This window comes from Stenella coeruleoalba (assembly GCF_951394435.1).
Source record: "Stenella coeruleoalba genome assembly, chromosome: 14".
NCBI lineage: Eukaryota > Metazoa > Chordata > Mammalia > Artiodactyla > Delphinidae > Stenella > Stenella coeruleoalba.
In genome coordinates, this window is record NC_137160.1 from 78,742,830 (window position 1) to 78,761,031 (window position 18,202).

The 18,202-nt window shown below is 38.9% G+C and overlaps 1 protein-coding gene across 7 annotated transcripts in view; it reads right to left on the bottom strand.

Moving 5' to 3' along the window:
- Nucleotides 1-18,202, bottom strand: part of TAOK3 (TAO kinase 3) — a 188,587-nt gene that overhangs the window by 22,507 nt on the left and 147,878 nt on the right. For all 7 annotated transcript variants that reach the window (XM_079942082.1, XM_079942078.1, XM_079942081.1 and 4 more), the window contains 2 exons: nt 10,366-10,500; nt 1,367-1,603 (listed from right to left, as the gene is read on the bottom strand). In XM_079942082.1, the coding sequence (XP_079798208.1) occupies nt 1,367-1,603; nt 10,366-10,500 (372 nt within the window). The remainder of the gene's footprint in view (nt 1-1,366; nt 1,604-10,365; nt 10,501-18,202) is intronic.

Below are 18,202 nucleotides of genomic sequence, written 5' to 3' on the forward strand. Positions count from 1 at the left end.
TTATAAAAATGGATAAATAACGATGACTGGCCAGTTTTTTTCCAAGAATTTAACTCTCTAATTGGTTATTTCAACTATCAGATTTTTGAATGGGGTCATCTTTAGTATAATAGGCAAAGTTAATGACATTTTGCTTCCCGAGGCATCTGCTATAATCCACAATAGTTGGATATCAGGACATTTTGGGGGCTCCTAAATGGATAGAAAACAGACCAAACAAAAGATGACCCAATCAAAAGAAAGCAACCAAATCTAAGTTTCAGGGAACCATCTAGACGAAGCACATATGTACGATGAGCTACTTCGGGAACAGAGAGAGAAGTCTGCTTTATGGTTCTTTCTATGGATCTTTTCACCTTTAGCTTCTATTATCAACAACTTTTCCATTATGAACAATTCTTTCCACATATTTACCAAATCAACTTCCCAGGAAAGACTCTGACTGGTTTATTTAATCAACATCGCCCCTGTTTGGGCAGAGGTTTACATGCCAGACTGCCTCATAGGTTGATGGCTGTTTGGGGGAATGCTTCTACAATTCTGATGTTTCCTTCCACGTAGAGAGAGAGAGAGTAATTACTGAAACACTCCTGGCACCCTGTCCCCAGCCACTCCATCCCCAGGGAGCACAAATTCACCCCTGCTTTTCCATACTATGTAAGTCTCATCGGGGGTGGGGATGGGGAAGGCGACTGGTTTAGCACTGCCAGTGCCTAGGTGGGCAAGTCTGTTTAATTTTGTTCGGTATTATTAGACCTGTTTCCATTCAGATATAAATCACTTCTCCTATCTAATATTTATCAGTAATAAAGTGATATTTTGACTCAATCTCCATTACCTTCTTGTCTGTTTTTAAAATTAGTAGAACCTGGATGGGAAAGAGAGATGGTCCCTAGAAGACCCAAGCAGTAGCCAGATCAATTACTTGCTGCCATTGGTCAGGTGCCCATCCCTAGTCCAATCAGCTGTAGGCAGGGATTATCGCCACTAAAAGGGACTATTTGTAGAGCAGTTTTCTTTTGAAGAGGACTGTGGGTGAGGCAGGCACAGTAACAGACCTGAGTGGTGCAAGTTTCCATAGGATAGAAGCATGTTGGTTCTTTTTATGTGTATCACACCCCCATCAGGGGACTGATGCTCAGAATATATCTGAATGGACAAGAATGCAATATATACTTTCAGTTACTCTCTTAACTTTTAATGACAATTTTAAGTAGCCCCATAAAACCTGGACCCCCTTCCCCAAAGCAGTACTGTCTCTCCATCCCCAAAAAGCACACCACTCCCGCCTCCAGCTCGCAGGATGCTACGGACTGGAACAGGCTTGGCTTGGCTGTGGCAGGAGGGCATGTGTGCGCATACTGACCTCCTTTTCTATGATAGCCACTTGCTTCTTGGCCAGCTTCTCCAGCTCGATGGACGAGTTGTTGGCATGTGTCTCCACCTCCTTCTGTAGCTTGAGGCGGTGCTCGTCCATCTCAGCCTTCAGCTTATTCTCCAGGGCGATCAGCTGCTTCTGGTGCTGGCGCCGCATCCGCTTATAACCTGACATCTGTTCCCGCAACTCGTTCTCCTGCTCATGCTCATGGATCTGTCGTGTAACCTGATTTGGGTTGGGGAACAGAACTCAGGTAACCAGATTCGTGGAAGAGAAACTTTCAGGCAAAGCAGAAGGACCCTCTGGCATAATTTTATTTCTCACTGTCACCATCAATTTAATTACCATTTCCTGAACACTCACATGTACCAGGCACTGAGTTGGGTACTCTTTATATTATCTCTAATCTTACAAACCATCTCATTCACTTATTCAGTCTATTCACTCATAAGGTAGGTGTTAACGCCACCGTTTTATAGATGAAGAAATTGAGACTTAAGGGAATTAATATATTCATTCAGCCAAAATATATTTACACATTTTTTTTTTTTTTGGTGGTACGCGGGCCTCTCACTGTTGTGGCCTCTCCCATTGTGGAGCACAGGCTCCGGACGCGCAGGCTCAGTGGCCATGGCTCACGGGCCCAGCCGCTCCACAGCATGTGGGATCTTCCCGGACCGGGACACGAACCCGTGTCCCCTGCATCGGCAGGCGGACTCTCAACCACTGTGCCACCAGGAAAGCCCCCTTACACATTTTTGATATATCATAATGTATACCCTGAAGGTCACATAGCTAATAAGGATTAGAGCTAGATGCAGACCCATTTCTGTCAGATTCCAGAGCCATGCTATTTCCACTACACCCAGGATTTGTCAACCCTGGCACTACTGACAATAGCCAGATAATTCTTGGTTTTGAGAGGCTATCTTGTGCATTGTACGATGTTTAGCAGCATCCCTGGCCTACCCACCAGATGCCAGTAGCACATCCCAAGTCAAGACAATATTAAAAATGTCGGGCTTCCCTGGTGGCGCAGTGGTTGAGAATCTGCCTGCCAATGCAGGGGACACGGGTTCGAGCCCTGGTCTGGGAAGTTCCCACATGCCGCGGAGCAACTAGGCCCATGAGCCACGACTACTGAGCCTGTGCGTCTGGAGCCTGTGCTCCGCAACAAGAGAGGTCGCAACAGTGAGAGGCCTGCGCACCGCGATGTAGAGTGGCCCCCACTCACTGCAACTAGAGAAAGCCCTCGCACAGAAACGAAGACCCAACACAGCCAAAAATAAATAAATAAATAAATTAAAAGTCTAAAAAAAAAAATGTCTGTAGACATTGCCAAATGTCCCCTGGCGGGCAAAATCCCTCTGGTTGGGAAGTGCTGCACTATAGCATATTGCTTATTTGTTTCTTTTTAAAGATCATGTCTCTAACAGTCGTAGGAATCTTGAATATCCTTTAAAATAGTTTGAACAAGATTTATTTCCAATTCTTAACATGAACGGAGCGAGAGTGAGAGCGAGCCCTCTCCTTTTAAATCATCTGTCTCCTTCCTCCCCTTCCCCACAAAAGTGATATTAACAAATTATATACACTCCCATGGTCTCCTAAAGAGGAGAAAAGATTTCTATGATTTTTGGATGGTTACTTTTTTTTTTTTTTTTGCGGTACGCGGGCCTCTCACTTTTGTGGCCTCTCCCGTTGCAGAGCACAGACTCCGGACACGCAGGCTCAGCGGCCATGGCTCACAGGCCCAGCTGCTCCGCGGCATGTGGGATCTTCCCGGACTGGGGCACGAACCCGTACCCATGTCCCCTGCATCGGCAGGCGGACTCTCAACCACTTCGCCACCAGGGAAGCCCCAGATGGTTTCTTTTCTTAGTAATTTTTCCTTAATCCATTCTCAAGTGAATATCCAACAAACTGAAGATTGCAAATGTAAATTTCGGCATCTCCTGTTTCTTTCTATTAAAACTTTTCCGATTTTCCAGTCCTTCCTTTAATTTACAACCCCTCATTATTGTCCTGTTCACTTCCTTCTAATCATCCCTATTTTAGTAGAAAACCTTAATTACACAATTATCACTTTAGTTTTGTTTTACACTAAGTAATTCAGTCACTCTGATCTACTACTATAAGACACTTCTCCCCAACCTAACCCTCAAACAAGTTTTACTGGAAATTTTCATGCTCCTATTAATTCTTTCTACTATTTTCAGTTTGTGGGTCAACGTGCATTTTGTACAAAGAACAGTTTGTTTCTTTGCTCTTTTTAGAGGGTATCCCTGCATACTAGACTGAGTCCTTACTATCAAGAGAGTACTATTCTGTAACTGGATAGTATTATCAAAGTATACCATTAAACATAAGCCGAACTTTGAAACCTTTCCAGCTGAACCTAACACTAGGTTTCTTATATTCATTTCTCTTTTCTAAAGGACAATCTTCTTTAAGGATGAGGAGTAAGAACAGAAGATATTTCAAGACAAAGAAAAAAAAAAAGGGATAGTATCACCAAAGAGGCACCTAAAACTCTACAGAAAATAATAATGTTTTGTCATCATTATAACGTTTTTTTTAAAGTACTTATTTCATGATTTAAGAAGGAAGTAGTTTGAAACAATGCATGTGTTTCACTTTCTTATACTTGTGTCTTTCTGAAGTTTAATTGCAGGGAAAAAACATTCCAATCACAGAAAGGATACCATTTAGTCCTTTTTGCATTCACTTCTTTTTCAGACAAATATGGCAGTAAAGTGTCTGTTCTTGGGTAATGGGTTTGAGACGTGTTTTACCCATAAATTTATTTTTTCTTATTTGAGCATCCCTTCTTTAATCAGATTCCCAAAGCTGAGGCACGGCACACTCTACAGCCATCATGACACATTTAAAACTTGCTGGCAGAATGTTTGACTGGCTTGTGGTCCATAAAATATCCTCAGGATGGCCATTTCCTTAAACCAGGCAGCCCCAAGATAAAATGGAAATGACTTGTGTCAAGAACATTTTCTATCCTAATTGGTGGGTGAGTCCCTGTGAAGAGGGTGGTCCTACCGCATACCAGATCATACAAGCATGTGGCAGAGACAAAATACAAGCTCACCATGCTATCATTGTACAGCACTGAATGCCAGGAGAGACATTTTGCTTGTAAATGAGAATGCTTCCCATAATTTGGATAATCACTTTCTTAAACTCGTAATATATCACCTCTCATTTGTTACAACTATAATTTCTAAGTTTCAAAGTAATTGTCTTTTTAGGTACATTTAGAGATACTGAGTTTTAGAATTCCACGCTCAAGCTAGATAGATGAATTTAAATAAAAGTATAACAACAGTTTGCTCATGAAGTCTAACATGAAATATATAAAAATATATTATTATACAGTTATGTATACCATGTGTGTTTTTTTCTCCATGTGTGTTTTAAGTTTATACTTCATGGCTTATGAATATGCTATTTGGTCAACAGAATTAAAAATAGCTCATGATTTTAATCATGCTTTATGGTTTATACAATGTGCTTTCACATGTAATTTACCTCTTTAATTTTTATAAAGCCTGGGATTTGAACTAAGGCCCTAGGCTCTTGAATTGCCTGAGGAAATTCACATCACCAAGGCAGAAAAGAAATGAAGCTTTCTGTTAAAAAGTAATAGAGGAAATCAAACACCCAAAAAAGTGAGTGCTGGAGCGAGTTAAGTCTAAATTACAAACTGAATAACTCTAAAAATTTGAGGAACTTATAGAAATGTAGTGACTGGCTTTTACAATGGTAGTCTCAAAAATGTGATCAATGAAAAATGGGCAGCATCATCTTGCCACACTTAGTAGGTTGCTAGGAGACAAATCTCATTCCATCCCTCACTATATAACTGATCTTGGGCAAATTACATATAACTTCTTGAAGTCTCTCAAAATCTTGAAGAGGAGCTATTGCTATGATGAGATAACACTTGTGCCTAGCAAGGTGTTCTATATGGGTTGGTTTCCTTCTTCTGCCAAGCTAAGAGTAATAGGTTCCTGTTCCCCCTCAACTAAGCATTTCTGGTGATGGGGACATAGACCAGAAGTGGATCCAAGAGAAAGGCCAGTTTAACAATAAAACTGTACTTATATCCAGGTTGTGGATTACAAGTATATATAATTTCAGACTCTGAATTAACTATTTCATATACCTGGAATAATAAATAAAAATAAAGAACCATAAAGGAAGGCTGAACTTTTTTCAGAAAGTTTCTACATCCATTGCATTCTACCCTACTTAATTCCAGCAAAATTTGGCCCTAAAACAAACCACTTCATCCAAAGTGTACTGTATGCCTACCAAGTACAGAACACTGCACTAGAAGGCTAATAAGCAACTTACTGAAGATAAAAGAGGAGGAGGGTGGCTGATAATGTTACCCTCTTAAGAGATCAAAGTCAACTTATAAGATTAGTTATGTGTAAGAAACAAAATAATGCATATGATAAAACTGGCTACCTCAGCACTTAGAACAAATAAAATTTATAGCAAGTTCTTAAAAAGAATAATGAGTCACATTTTGGCATCAGAAATCTGACATTCCACTCTTTAGAACACCTAGGGAAAAAATGTTTTAAATTCATAATAAAAGTAATGACTGATCCAGGCAATTCTGCCTTACACAGAAAAACTGACATGAGCAACTTTGAAATGCACACTTATAAATCCAAATTCTCCTGTGATAACAGGACGGGAAGAGACTTCATTCATTCATTCATTCATTTATTCATTCAACACGTTTATTGAGAGACTTTGGTCATGTGGGTTGGGCAGTAGCACAAGTGAAAAATAATATCAGCAATGATCTTAGTGAGATTAAAAAGCCAAGAATAAGGAAAGAGGAGATATGCAATATTCTGATAAGCAGCCTCTGGTACACTATTCAGGGAGAGAACACATTTTCAAGCATTTAGAAACAGAACAGCAGGGCACGTGAGAGGTGAAACAGTAGCACTTACTGCTGAGGCTCTAATATTTTTATGCTTGTCTATCAGACTCATTTAGGTATACAATTTCACAATTAGCTCAATGATTATGTTACATTTTTACAAAGCAAGTGAAGATTCCATTTTTACATGAGCTTTTCTATTGAATCTGGTAAAGCCAAAGAACCTATATTTGAATGGATAGAACAATAATAATTTTCTCTTACATGCTTTATTGGTATTAGAAATTAAGAGTTTCATGCCCCTCTCCCTAATGTGCATTCTAACATAAATTCACATGTGTAGTAAGACCACTGCATTCTAGTGAGAATTCCTTTAAAACGCCAGAAGCTGAACTGTCTTATAGATATGGCCTTGGTGCTCTCTATAGTAACATCTACTATGGGAAGTGCTGGTGACCCAGGACACTATGAAATTTTAGGAAATGACATCAGATATAACAATAGCTGAAAACACTCCCATGGGTCACTAATCTAATTAAAATGTTAGGATCTCCATTCACCACCAACAAAAACTCAAGGAAGGCACATCTCAAAAGCCCAAGAAGTCAGATGAGTAGTAATTCCAAAGAACTATATAAACAACTCCTTTCCTCATATAACATATCAGCCCAATGTGAACTTTCAAACAGAAGAAGAAAAAGGATAAAGTAAAAGAGGTTCCATGAAATGCCCTTCCTTTCCCTAATTTTTCAAAATAAGGTCAATAATCTCTACCCTTAAATTATTATAATATACATGTATATACACACACACACACACACACACACACACACACACACACACTTCTAAAATTTCCTCAGGGTTTCCTCTGGTATGAAGGTCCTTTGTTACAAATGTAATTGTGCAACAGTGCATAATAACATAAAAAATCTCAGTTTTAAGGTGCCAAACTAATAAAAACACCAGCAGTAAATGCCTGTAGCCCATTGGCTTAATATATTTGTCAATAGCTCCATTCAAAAGCACAATGTAGGGCTTCTCTGGTGGCGCAGTGGTTGAGAGTCTGCCTGCCAATGCAGGGGACACGGGTTCGTGGCCTGGTCCGGGAAGATCCCACATGCCGTGGAGCAACTAGGCCCGTGAGCCATGGCCGCTGAGCCTGTGCTCCGCAACGGGAGACGTTATGACAGTGAGAGGCCCGCGTACCGCAAAAAAAAAAAGCACAATGTAGAAAGAAATGATAAGTGGAAAAACCACAGAGCTAGGCTTCTTTTAGGTTTATGTAGAAGAGGTAGGTTGATATAAAAAATTTGAGGAATTGCAATTTTTTTGTCAGTTTGCAAGTCTCTTTAAAATATACACGTATCACTTATTATCTAGTAATTGAAAAACTAATTTCTAAATTCTTTTTCTTTTTGCTGTTCACTTTTGGATCACTCTATGGTTTGTTAGCACTTCTGCTAGTAGGTTATAAAGAAAGAGTAAAACCAAAATAAATAAATCAATATTGTATTGCTACTAACTGTAAGAAGTGAGGTTTCAACAATGACTTGATTATTCAGTGCCCTGGACTTTCATTTTTCCATGATCTTGTTCTTACTTTTATGTCATTTTAAGTAATTGTAGACTTTAACATTTGAGCAGGGGTCCACGAAAAACAATAAGGGTTGAGATAAGTTTTTAAAAATTAGATACTTCTTTTTGATGTTCCAGTGCCCTGATTTATATATTCCTATTGGAATAAGCCTTTAAAACAAATAATATGATGGGTAGTAGAACTGTAGTACTCAGTAATATATATTAAAATATCCACAACTGTTAATCTTAACCAACAGTTAGACTGTCCAAAATGGGACATGGAACAACTCAAAACCATTCCACTTTTCCGTTTCATTAATTTTTTTCTCCCTAAAAACTGTTCAATACAAATACCAATGAATGCTGATAAACTTGCATCAATCCCACTGTGACTCCCAAAGCATCACATTTGGAGAAGATTTTACACATAAAACACCTTATTTTGTGGCTACAGCAACAGCCTATCAGCCACTCTGTTTTTAACTTAATATAGGTGCAGGGGCCTTTTAGCAAATCAAAAGTCCCTCAGAGAGACTGATCCCAGCTGTTCTCTGGATGGGCACTACGAAGCCTGTAGGATTCAGAGGGGTACCTGAGGACTTTGCCCGTGGCCCTGCGATAGCCTAGTAGGGAAGCAGCTTTCATCACTCACAGAGAGGGAGACTGTGATGGCTGATATACACACAGAGGAGCCTGGGTGAGTTCACAAATGTGAGCGTGAGACCATTCTGGCGTGGCAGTAGTGATCTTCCTGGGCGGCAGAAGAGGTCATGAATATATGATGTGGGAATGCGGGTGTGGCAAGTGAGAAAAGAAGAGAACCTGTCCCAGAGGGGGAAAACCCACATACAATGTCTGCTTCACATTCAAAACCTGCTTATGGTGCTCTGAATCTCAGTGGCTGTTCATTTCTCCTCTCATTTCAACATGCACAGGTCTGGATAAAGGTACAAGTTTCACAAGAGTCAGTGGTAAGTAGTCATATTCTAAACACACCATATTTCTTATTTTGTCAGATATCATGGTATGAAGGTATTTATTATTCAATAATTTCATGATGTTTTATTTAGACTCAAAAGCATGCTTTGTAGGTGCTTAATAATCATTAGCAAATACATAGTGGACATTTTAAGATCTCCATTACACAGTATGGCATGCATTTAAAATGAAAAATTGTCCATTGAAGAGAATACAGGAAACTTCTATACAAAGGGACTTAAAGCCAGGTTTATTTGTAAGCAGTCTAAATTAAATTGCTTGCTTTTAGACAGCAGCAGGCATAGCAATATGTAGGTGCTTTAACTTCCATTTTCCTTATATTTGGGTTTTTTAAAATTATAAACCATTATCAATCCCAAAGATAAATGAAGGCTTTAAAAGAGTTGAGAAATAAAAGTGGAAACCAGATTTTAAAAATAGGACAAGAAAAATAATCATTTCTGGGTCGGCCTTGGATGATGTCATCATAGGTTCTAAATGTAATAGCCAGGCAGTGTACACTAACTCTTCCTGCCCATGTGACCTCTAACATCAATTTGAGCAAAACAACTAATATTTCAATAATTTTTTGGCTGAGAAGTGATATTCAGAAGCAAATCATTAAAGAGAGTTTAGAGTGCCAAGGATGAAACGATGTGTGTGTGTGTGTGTGTGTGTGTGTGTGTGAGTGCGCACGCGCACGCGTGGGGGGCCAAGGGGCGGAGGCATGAAAACTAACTCTTCCAGCACACACCCCTTTTGCTACTACAAGGGCATCCAGCAATCACATTTGCAATAGTAAAAATGCTGAAGGATCCTACAGTATCTTTTCTTCCACAACCATCCCTACCATCTCCTACAAAGCCCTTCTTGCTTTATCGGTGCCAGGAAATTCTTCAGGGGTTAAACGGGGAAGTGCAGCCACTACCATTGTTGCAATAAATAAATGAATGAACCAGACGAAACAGCAATCCATCCCTGGGAAGCAAGTACCTTATTTCCTACAATTATATACATTAGCCAGCAACCATATATTTTTAAAAAATTGTGTTTTATCTTTTGATGTGTGTGTACACAATACACACAGGTATCTATACAAAAAGAATCATAGTGCTCTGCACACACACACACACACCAAATACCTTTAAAATATTTTTTAGCATTATTATTTCAATGAAAAGACAAATAGCTTCTACAAAATTGGACAGACTAGCAACTTCATCTCAAAGGCCTTTTATTTTGCACATACAGCATATATAAATACACACACACACACACACACACACACAAAGGGTTTTTTTTCCCATGCCGTAGACAATGCTAAAATATCTCAGATCAGGTTGCTATGCCAACAGATTTTTTTCTAAAATGAATAAAATTATTAGGAGGGAGAAAACATTCTTGACTCCTTTCCTCCCATCCATGAAGCCCAGAGAGGCTCAGGGAGGGCGAGAGGCTGCCAGATGGGGAGGAGGGGAAGGAAGGGAAGGTGGGTAGAGGGGTGTTTGCTTACCAAAGATGCTGATTTGATCGTGGCAAAGCGCTCTCTGTTCCGGTAGTGGAGGGCCTGGCTCTGAACTGACTGGGTAGGCCGCGGCTCAGGCCTGGGATCGCCGTGGCCCGCCTCATCCCTTATGAATACATGATCCTGCAGAAATGGATAAAAACAAGGAGAAAGTCCAGCTGTGCTCTTTCCTCGCCGGCTGCCTCTCTCTCACCCCTCTTTCTGCACAAGCACTGCTGTTTGAAATGCATAGTTTAGCTCTCTGCTAGTCCCCGCAGCTCCCACGGTACAAAATGAATAAGCAACACATTGCAGCCTTCAGTTAGGAATGTCAGCTGATCGCTAGTGGGATGCCTTCTGAATCCCTGGCAGGCTTTTTCTTTACCTCCAGAATTACATATATGCAAAAGAAAAAAAGAATAGAAAAAACAAGGCAATGTACAGACTCCTTAGAACAGTTTGCTTAAAACGCTGTAACCAAATAATTCCTTTAAAAATGTCATGTCCATGTCTAGCAAGGAGGATGCTGGTGGCTTTTAACATAAAAGCGAGCCTCCGCCTCATTCCCTTGAAAGATCTGCTTTCTCAATTTAATTTTATTTGAGATCTGTTCGGTAGGATCATCGTTCTGCCTAGAACCAGTGTAGGCTTGTGCTGGACTGCCTCTCTATCTTGTGCTGGGAAGATTCGGCAGTCACTGAGGGATCCTGCTTTCCAGTCATGATCGTACACAGTTCTAGCACCTTCTCTCTACAGCTTCTGAAAGGATTTTTTTTTTTTTTAGATTTAAAGAGACAGGCATACAATTTTAACAAAATGATACTTTCACAAATTCTTCTTCAACTCAGTGTCGGTATGGTCACCAGAGTGAGTAAAGCTGGAATTTAATGTCCTTGACTGATTTAATCAGGTCTGGGCTTCTTGACAGGCAAAGATGATTAATTGTATTGTAACGCCCAGTGAAAAATAACATTCCTTGGAAAGATAATAATGGATGTTTCTTAAATGCAATTGAAATGACTTTTAAAGGGGTAAATGCTTTCAAAGCGCAATGCTTTGCTCGATAAAAGATGGAGAGGCCAGTCAGTAAGTAGCACTAACCTTTCAGAAAAAAAGATACTGTAGTAATTAATAGCTCAGAAACATGTACAACCATGGGGGATTTTCAAATAGTACATGTTCAGCATGGGGAAGGAGAAATTAATTCTCTTACTACCCTAGGGTTTTAGGAGAAACCATTGTGAGAAGTCAAATTTGCATTTTGTCCATGACTATTTGAAATTTTTTATAATTGCTCTTTTCTTCATCAGTAAACAAAATTAAAGAGTTTTAAAAAATACAAAATTTTATTATACAGTGTAAAATGCTGAAAAGTCAAAACACATAAACTCCTTGAGGAAAATTAAATTTTACATCCAGGTTTCTATGTAAAAGAGAAGACCCATGACTAAATTCATCATTGGGTTGATTTTCTTTTCCCTTTTATAAAATTAGAATGCTTCAGAATGTTGGGAAGGTATTTACCATTACGTCTATATTTAGAGATTTTTTTTTAAATTTACTGTATTGTGGTCTATTTTGCTTTCAAATAATGAAGGGACCTTTAACGCCACTGAAGGCATATATATCAAATTCAAGGGATATTCTACCGCTGTGCTGTCCAATAAGATACCCTTTAGCCACATGGATATTTTAATTAAGTAAAATGTAAAATTCAGTTTCTAAGTCACACCAGCTGTGTTTCAAGCTAGCCACTAACTATGGGTACCACAGTGAAATAGTGCAGATACAGATAATTTCTATCACTGCAGAAAGTTCTGTTAGATAGTGCTATAGATTAAAAATGCATCTCAACCCATATTTTTGAAATTTATAAATACTTGAGAGGTCAATTTAAAATTTTCTACATTATTTCCTGGGAAATCTAAATTCTTATTTCAGCAGGCAAAGAGAGATTAGGTGTGGGATTTATGCATCTAGGTTTAAGGTTCTAGAGAGGAAGGCACTGGGATCTACTACCATTCATATTGCTGGATATTTATTAATAAATTACATTAACTCCAAAATTGCTCTTACTTAATATTATAATCCCAGAAAAGCAAGATGCTTCTAAATGCTAGCAATCAGAAGAGATAGGCTAGGTAGAGGCCTGTGGTTTTATAGGTCAGAGTTTTGGTGAGTATTAGTTAGCTAACATTAAGTGTACTTACTGAGAGGGAGCTCTTCAATGCTGTGGCAGCAGCTAAACTTCAAATTTGGTAACTTGATTTACAAAGCTAACCTGTGGAATCCACACTATTCACATAACAGAATAAAACAAAACACAATCATATGCAAATATGTATAACTTTAATATTAGTTTTCTCTCAGATAAAAATTAACACTTGTAGGTTAGGACCCTGCTTATCAAATTAAAAGTCACATCATATTTGCTAAGTTTTTAAACTCAAGGGTATTGGAATACACTGGAAAAATTAAAACTTGAGACCATAGTGATTTTAGTTGACATGTAGCTTAATTAAATAACCCACTAAGGTATATTTAAAAAATAATGCTATTTTAGAAGTTAGTCTGAGAGAAGAGGTCAAAAATTTTTAATCTACTTTAAATATAATAAATAATGCTAATGCTAAAAGTATAATCCCTTGCATCTCCTTAAAATTAAAAAAAAATTTTATTAAAAAATTTCTTAGTTTTTGTACTAGCTTCATAACAGATCACCAACACTAAGTCTCCAAATATTATACAAGAGACCACAGGATGAGGCAATATTTTAGTCTAACAGTGGATATTCAGGTGCATAGGGAAATAAATTTTAAAATATTCAACACCATTGCTTAAAACAAGTTCAAAACTCTGCAGACGACTTAAATAATGAAGCAATTTAAAAATGAGGGCAATGTGAATTGAGAAGCAAGTAAGAACAAATTAAACTATCAGCTTTACTGGGTATGTGGTCTGTTGGTTACATCACCCCTTCGAGTAGAAGCCCCTTTGAAAATGACTATACTTGCCTCCCAGAGTTTCCGACCTGAACACATTTTACGATCAATACTGGAAAAGGTGAATTTGCTATTTTACGCAGTTAAGCACCGCTGCATATGATTTACAAATGTTGATGAGAGGACCAACATCTTCTTTGATGTTGAAGAATGATTTCAGAAGTTTAAGAACAAATATCATGTTCTACCTTACCAAGACAAAATATATGACTTGTTTATAATTTATCCTTAAAACATTCTCATCCAGGAACGAACAAAATAGCTCTTTGAAATACCAATATGAATTGGGGACCAGTTTTAAGTAAGTCTGTGTTAACCTGGTAAATTTATAATGTCCTTTCTTTATAAAAAGTAAAACTTCTTCAGATTAAAAACTTTACTATTATTTCCTGGACAAAGGGCTTTACTTTTATTTAGAAGTTTTTCCCTAAATGTCTGACTATTTATGCTTCCGAAATGAGGATTCATATTGTGGTCACTTGTTCAGAGTTTCTAGGTTAACTTGAAATTAACCTTGGAAACCACTCTACTGGACTCTGTTATGCTGTTCGTATACCTTTATCACACTCCTCATCATACTTATACTCGCCTTTGTATGAGACTATGAGCTTTTTTTTTTTTTTTGTGGTATGCGGGCCTCTCACTGTTGTGGCCTCTCCCGTTGTGAAGCACAGGCTCCGGACGCGCAGGCTCAGCGGCCATGGCTCACGGGCCCAGCTGCTCCGCGGCATGTGGGATCTTCCCGGACCAGGGCACGAACCCGTGTCCCCTGCATCGGCAGGCGGACTCTCAACCACTGCGCCACCGGGGAAGCCCCTGAGACTGTGAGCTTTTTGAAGGCAGAGTAAACGTGGTTTGAAAAATCTGTCTTCCCAGCACCTAGCATAGTGCTTGATACTTTGTGGGCATTCAAAAAAAAAGTTTGCTGAATAAATAAGCTCAAGAATATAGGTCTGAGGAGATTCTGGAGAAATGACATTTTCTTTGTTATTATTTAACAGAATTCAAATTTGTATTTCATAAAAACCTGCCACCCTGTACTCTAAGGAAGTCGCAAAACAGTGACACACACACAAGCACACCTTTACATGGCGGGGCGGGGCCGGTGGCGGGGGAGTGGGTCTAAAAATGGCTTTTTTTCTGGTGACGAGACGTCTTTTTATAGATTCCCATACTTTTCACGCTGTGGAGAAGGGATCAGCAAACCCACCATCTCTTTCATTTTGTTCAAAATGATTAAATGATTGCCTAAGCAGGTACAGCTATCAAAAGCTGGGGCCAGAGGAAGGCGAGAAGATGGAAAAGGATATCTTCACCTGGAAGGACAGCTATTGGGGAGAGAAAATGACTAGCAGAACGCTGAGGATAAAGATGTTACTATAGAGAGGTGTTTTGTATGACTGCTCTGTTTAAGAAACATTGCCTTCATATGTTAATTTACTTTTACTCTGCCTAATGTGAGTTGAGTCAAAGAACCTGCCCCTCTCTTCAGCAAAAATAACAGGAAAGGCCACTGAAGCAAGTGAAAATTAAACTAGAACATCCTATCCCCTCAAGGACATTTCTCTTTTTTTCCTCCCATGAAAATGGTGAAAGCTGTTCTATTTTTAAAGAAGGGGGAAAAGAAAACCCCACTAACATTGACTAATAGGAAGGGTCAAGTAAAGCTTCAGGAGTTAGAAGAGAATGATTTTTTAAAAATAATCTCTAAAAGAGGGCCATGATGACTAGAGTTCATTAGGCATACTAGAAACAACAAATTGATTAATAAACAAAGAGTTTTAATATATTAAAGTCTCGTGATCTATATTAACAGAAGGCAGCAGCAAGTAACAGTAATTGATTTTAGACTTAAACAAAATAAAAGTATAACTTTTAATTGACAAATTAAAAAAATAGACTTTGTTGCTTAGGACGATATTAAAATCTGTTTGCTACTGCTGTACACCCAATGGTTTTAAGGTGTATGGTGGAGGCTCAGAGGCAGCCTAGGCTACAGCAAAAAAAACTAATCTGGATTAAGAGTTTGCCCTGGACTCATTTGTGAATAATCAAGAACTGAGGTGTAGAGTTGTGTCTTATAAAAGTTCATCTTCATTTTAGTTCACAAAACATCTTATTGAGTGCTTACTATGTGACAGACACCCATCTAGGTGGTACGTGAAGAGAGATGTCCTCGAGGAGCTAACAGTCTAGAGATGAGGTGATATTCTTGCTATTGGAAAAAGCAGTGTGGCAACACTAGCAAGAGGAAAAGAAATAAGTGCTTAAAGTTTATTTTGTCAGAATATACCTTTAGACTTATCAAATCATTCTTGCTCAAAGGGAAGATTAGATTAGGATCCCTTCAGGGCCTGGGAAAGACCAGAGTAGAGGCAAAGATTGTAGAGAAGCAACCTGAAATCCTGATATTAAAGGAAAATTTTCAGTGTCCCACTTTATATTTTTTGGACTTGATCTGTGATAGAACTGTCCTCTTAAAATCAGGGCATCTTTATTCTGGATGCAGAACAGTTAATTGCAAACCATGCCCTTACCAGTTACACATGGCCTTTAAAAGTAAGTTTACTTCCTATATAAAATGGTCATCTGGTCATATATATGATTTAACTAATTTAGGATATGTCTGCAGTCTTTATTGTAACAGTCAAGGGTGGGGAAAAAAATCCTCCACTCTTATTCTTATATTTTGATATTTATTAAGCATGTTCTTATTGTCTAGAGTACTATTATTGGAGAAAATCTATTTAATCTTTCAAACCATAAAGATATTTAATATTATTTAACCATTTTAATCCATTATGTTCAGTGAACCAAAACAGGATGGTGTTTAGTATCTGGTATTTAGTTCATTCACTGTGTACTTTTTGTCTGTTCCTCATTCATTCCATAGTTATTTACTTATTCATTTTATAGCCTATGCTGTGCCAGGCACTGTTCTAGGTGTTGAGATACAGTGCAGGACAAGGTAAGTATAGTTTTAGCCATGATGAAATTTACACTCTACTCATGAAATAACAGATAAATTAGTACATAATATAATTTTAGATAGTGACAAGTATTAAAAAGAAAATAAAATAGGATAATGAGATAATGGGTAGAACATTGTTTATAAAATGATAATTTGGGCTTCCCTGGTGGCGTAGTGGTTGAGAGTCCGCCTGCCGATGCAGGGGACACGGGTTCGTGCCCCGGTCCGGGAAAATCCCACATGCCACGGAGCAGCTGGGCCCGTGAGCCATGGCCGCTGAGCCTGCGCGTCCGGAGCCTGTGCTCCGCAACGGGAGAGGCCACAACAGTGAGAGGCCCGTGTGCCACAAAAAGAAGAAGAAAAAAAAAAAAGATAATTTAGTGATGTATAGGCTTTTCTAAGATTCTAGAAACACAAAACTGGAAAATGTTTCATAAAACAGTAATGATTGCTTTTTTTTTTTCTTTGTGGTCACAAATTACAACAGACCCAGAAATGCACCGCCCAGATCCCCCTTTAAAGGAAGGAGTTGTCGGCAATCGTCTTTGGCTGTCAGTTCTCCTACAGGCTGCAGAGAGAGCAGCCTTGTCCAAGTCTGCACCCTTCCCAGGTTCCACATATGCAATGACTGATCTAGCCCTGGCCACTCTGGCCCAGTTTAGCTCCAGAGTTCCCTGGAGGGGTTGGCTGAGGCTGCCATTGGAATGCATCTCGGTTCAACTCTGCCCTCTGCCCAGTGCTGCTTCTTTCTCTTCCCTCCCACAGGTGTTGACCCCAAAGGGACTTCCTAATTAAAACAAAACAAAACAAAACAAGATCCTGCTGTGCTAAACCATCTCAGCTCTGCTTCCTGGAGAATCCCACAGGCAACACATTACCCATACCTACACGTAATACAGTGTAGCTACCATCGCATCTACATGGAGAAGGGACTGATCCAGGCACTGGCTTTTAGGGAAAAAAAGCCTTTTCAAGTGAAATCTTAAGTGGAATCCAAATACATAATGTAGGAGATAAAAGTACACCTTGTCCTGAGTGAGGCATGGATGAAGCTTGCTCCTGAGCACAAAATTTCAGAGCTGGAAGCGACCTTGGAAATCATACAGAACAACTCCTTATTTTACAGATGGAGAAAATTAGGCCCAGAGAGGTTTGTGACTTGTCCAAAGTAAAATAAAACTAACAGTGGCAGACAGAACTTTAAACTAGTTTCCTCATTCCTATAGTCTACTATATAAAACTTTCTACTGAGAGTTTAAGATCCTACTTTATTTATGTTCCTAAGTGGAAAACTTTTAGGAATTCAAGTGAACCAACAAATAATGAAACTTCTGAATAATTGACTTCTATTGTGTTTAAAGATAATATAATTCTTTTTCATTAAAACAGAAAATTTCTTTTTGTGTGTGTGTATGTATGTGTTAGTTTCTGCTTTATAACAAAGTGAATGAGTTATACATATACATATATCCCTATGTCTCTTCCCTCTTGTGTCTCCTTCCTTCCCACCCTCCCTATCCCACCCCTCTAGGTGGTCACAAAGCACCGAGCTGATCTCCCTGTGCTATGCGGCTGCTTCCCACTAGCTATCTATTTTACGTTTGGTAGTGTATATATGTCCATGCCTCTCTCTCGCTTTGTCACAGCTTACCCTTCCCCCTTCCCATATCCTCAAGTCCATTCTCTAGTAGGTCTGTGTCTTTATTCCTGTCTTACCCCTAGGTTCTTCATGACATTTTTTTTCCCTTAAATTCCATATATATGTGTTAGCATATGGTATTTGTCTTTCTCTTTCTGACTTACTTCACTCTGTATGACAGACTCCAGGTCTATCCACCTCATTACAAATAGCTCAATTTCGTTTCTTTCTATG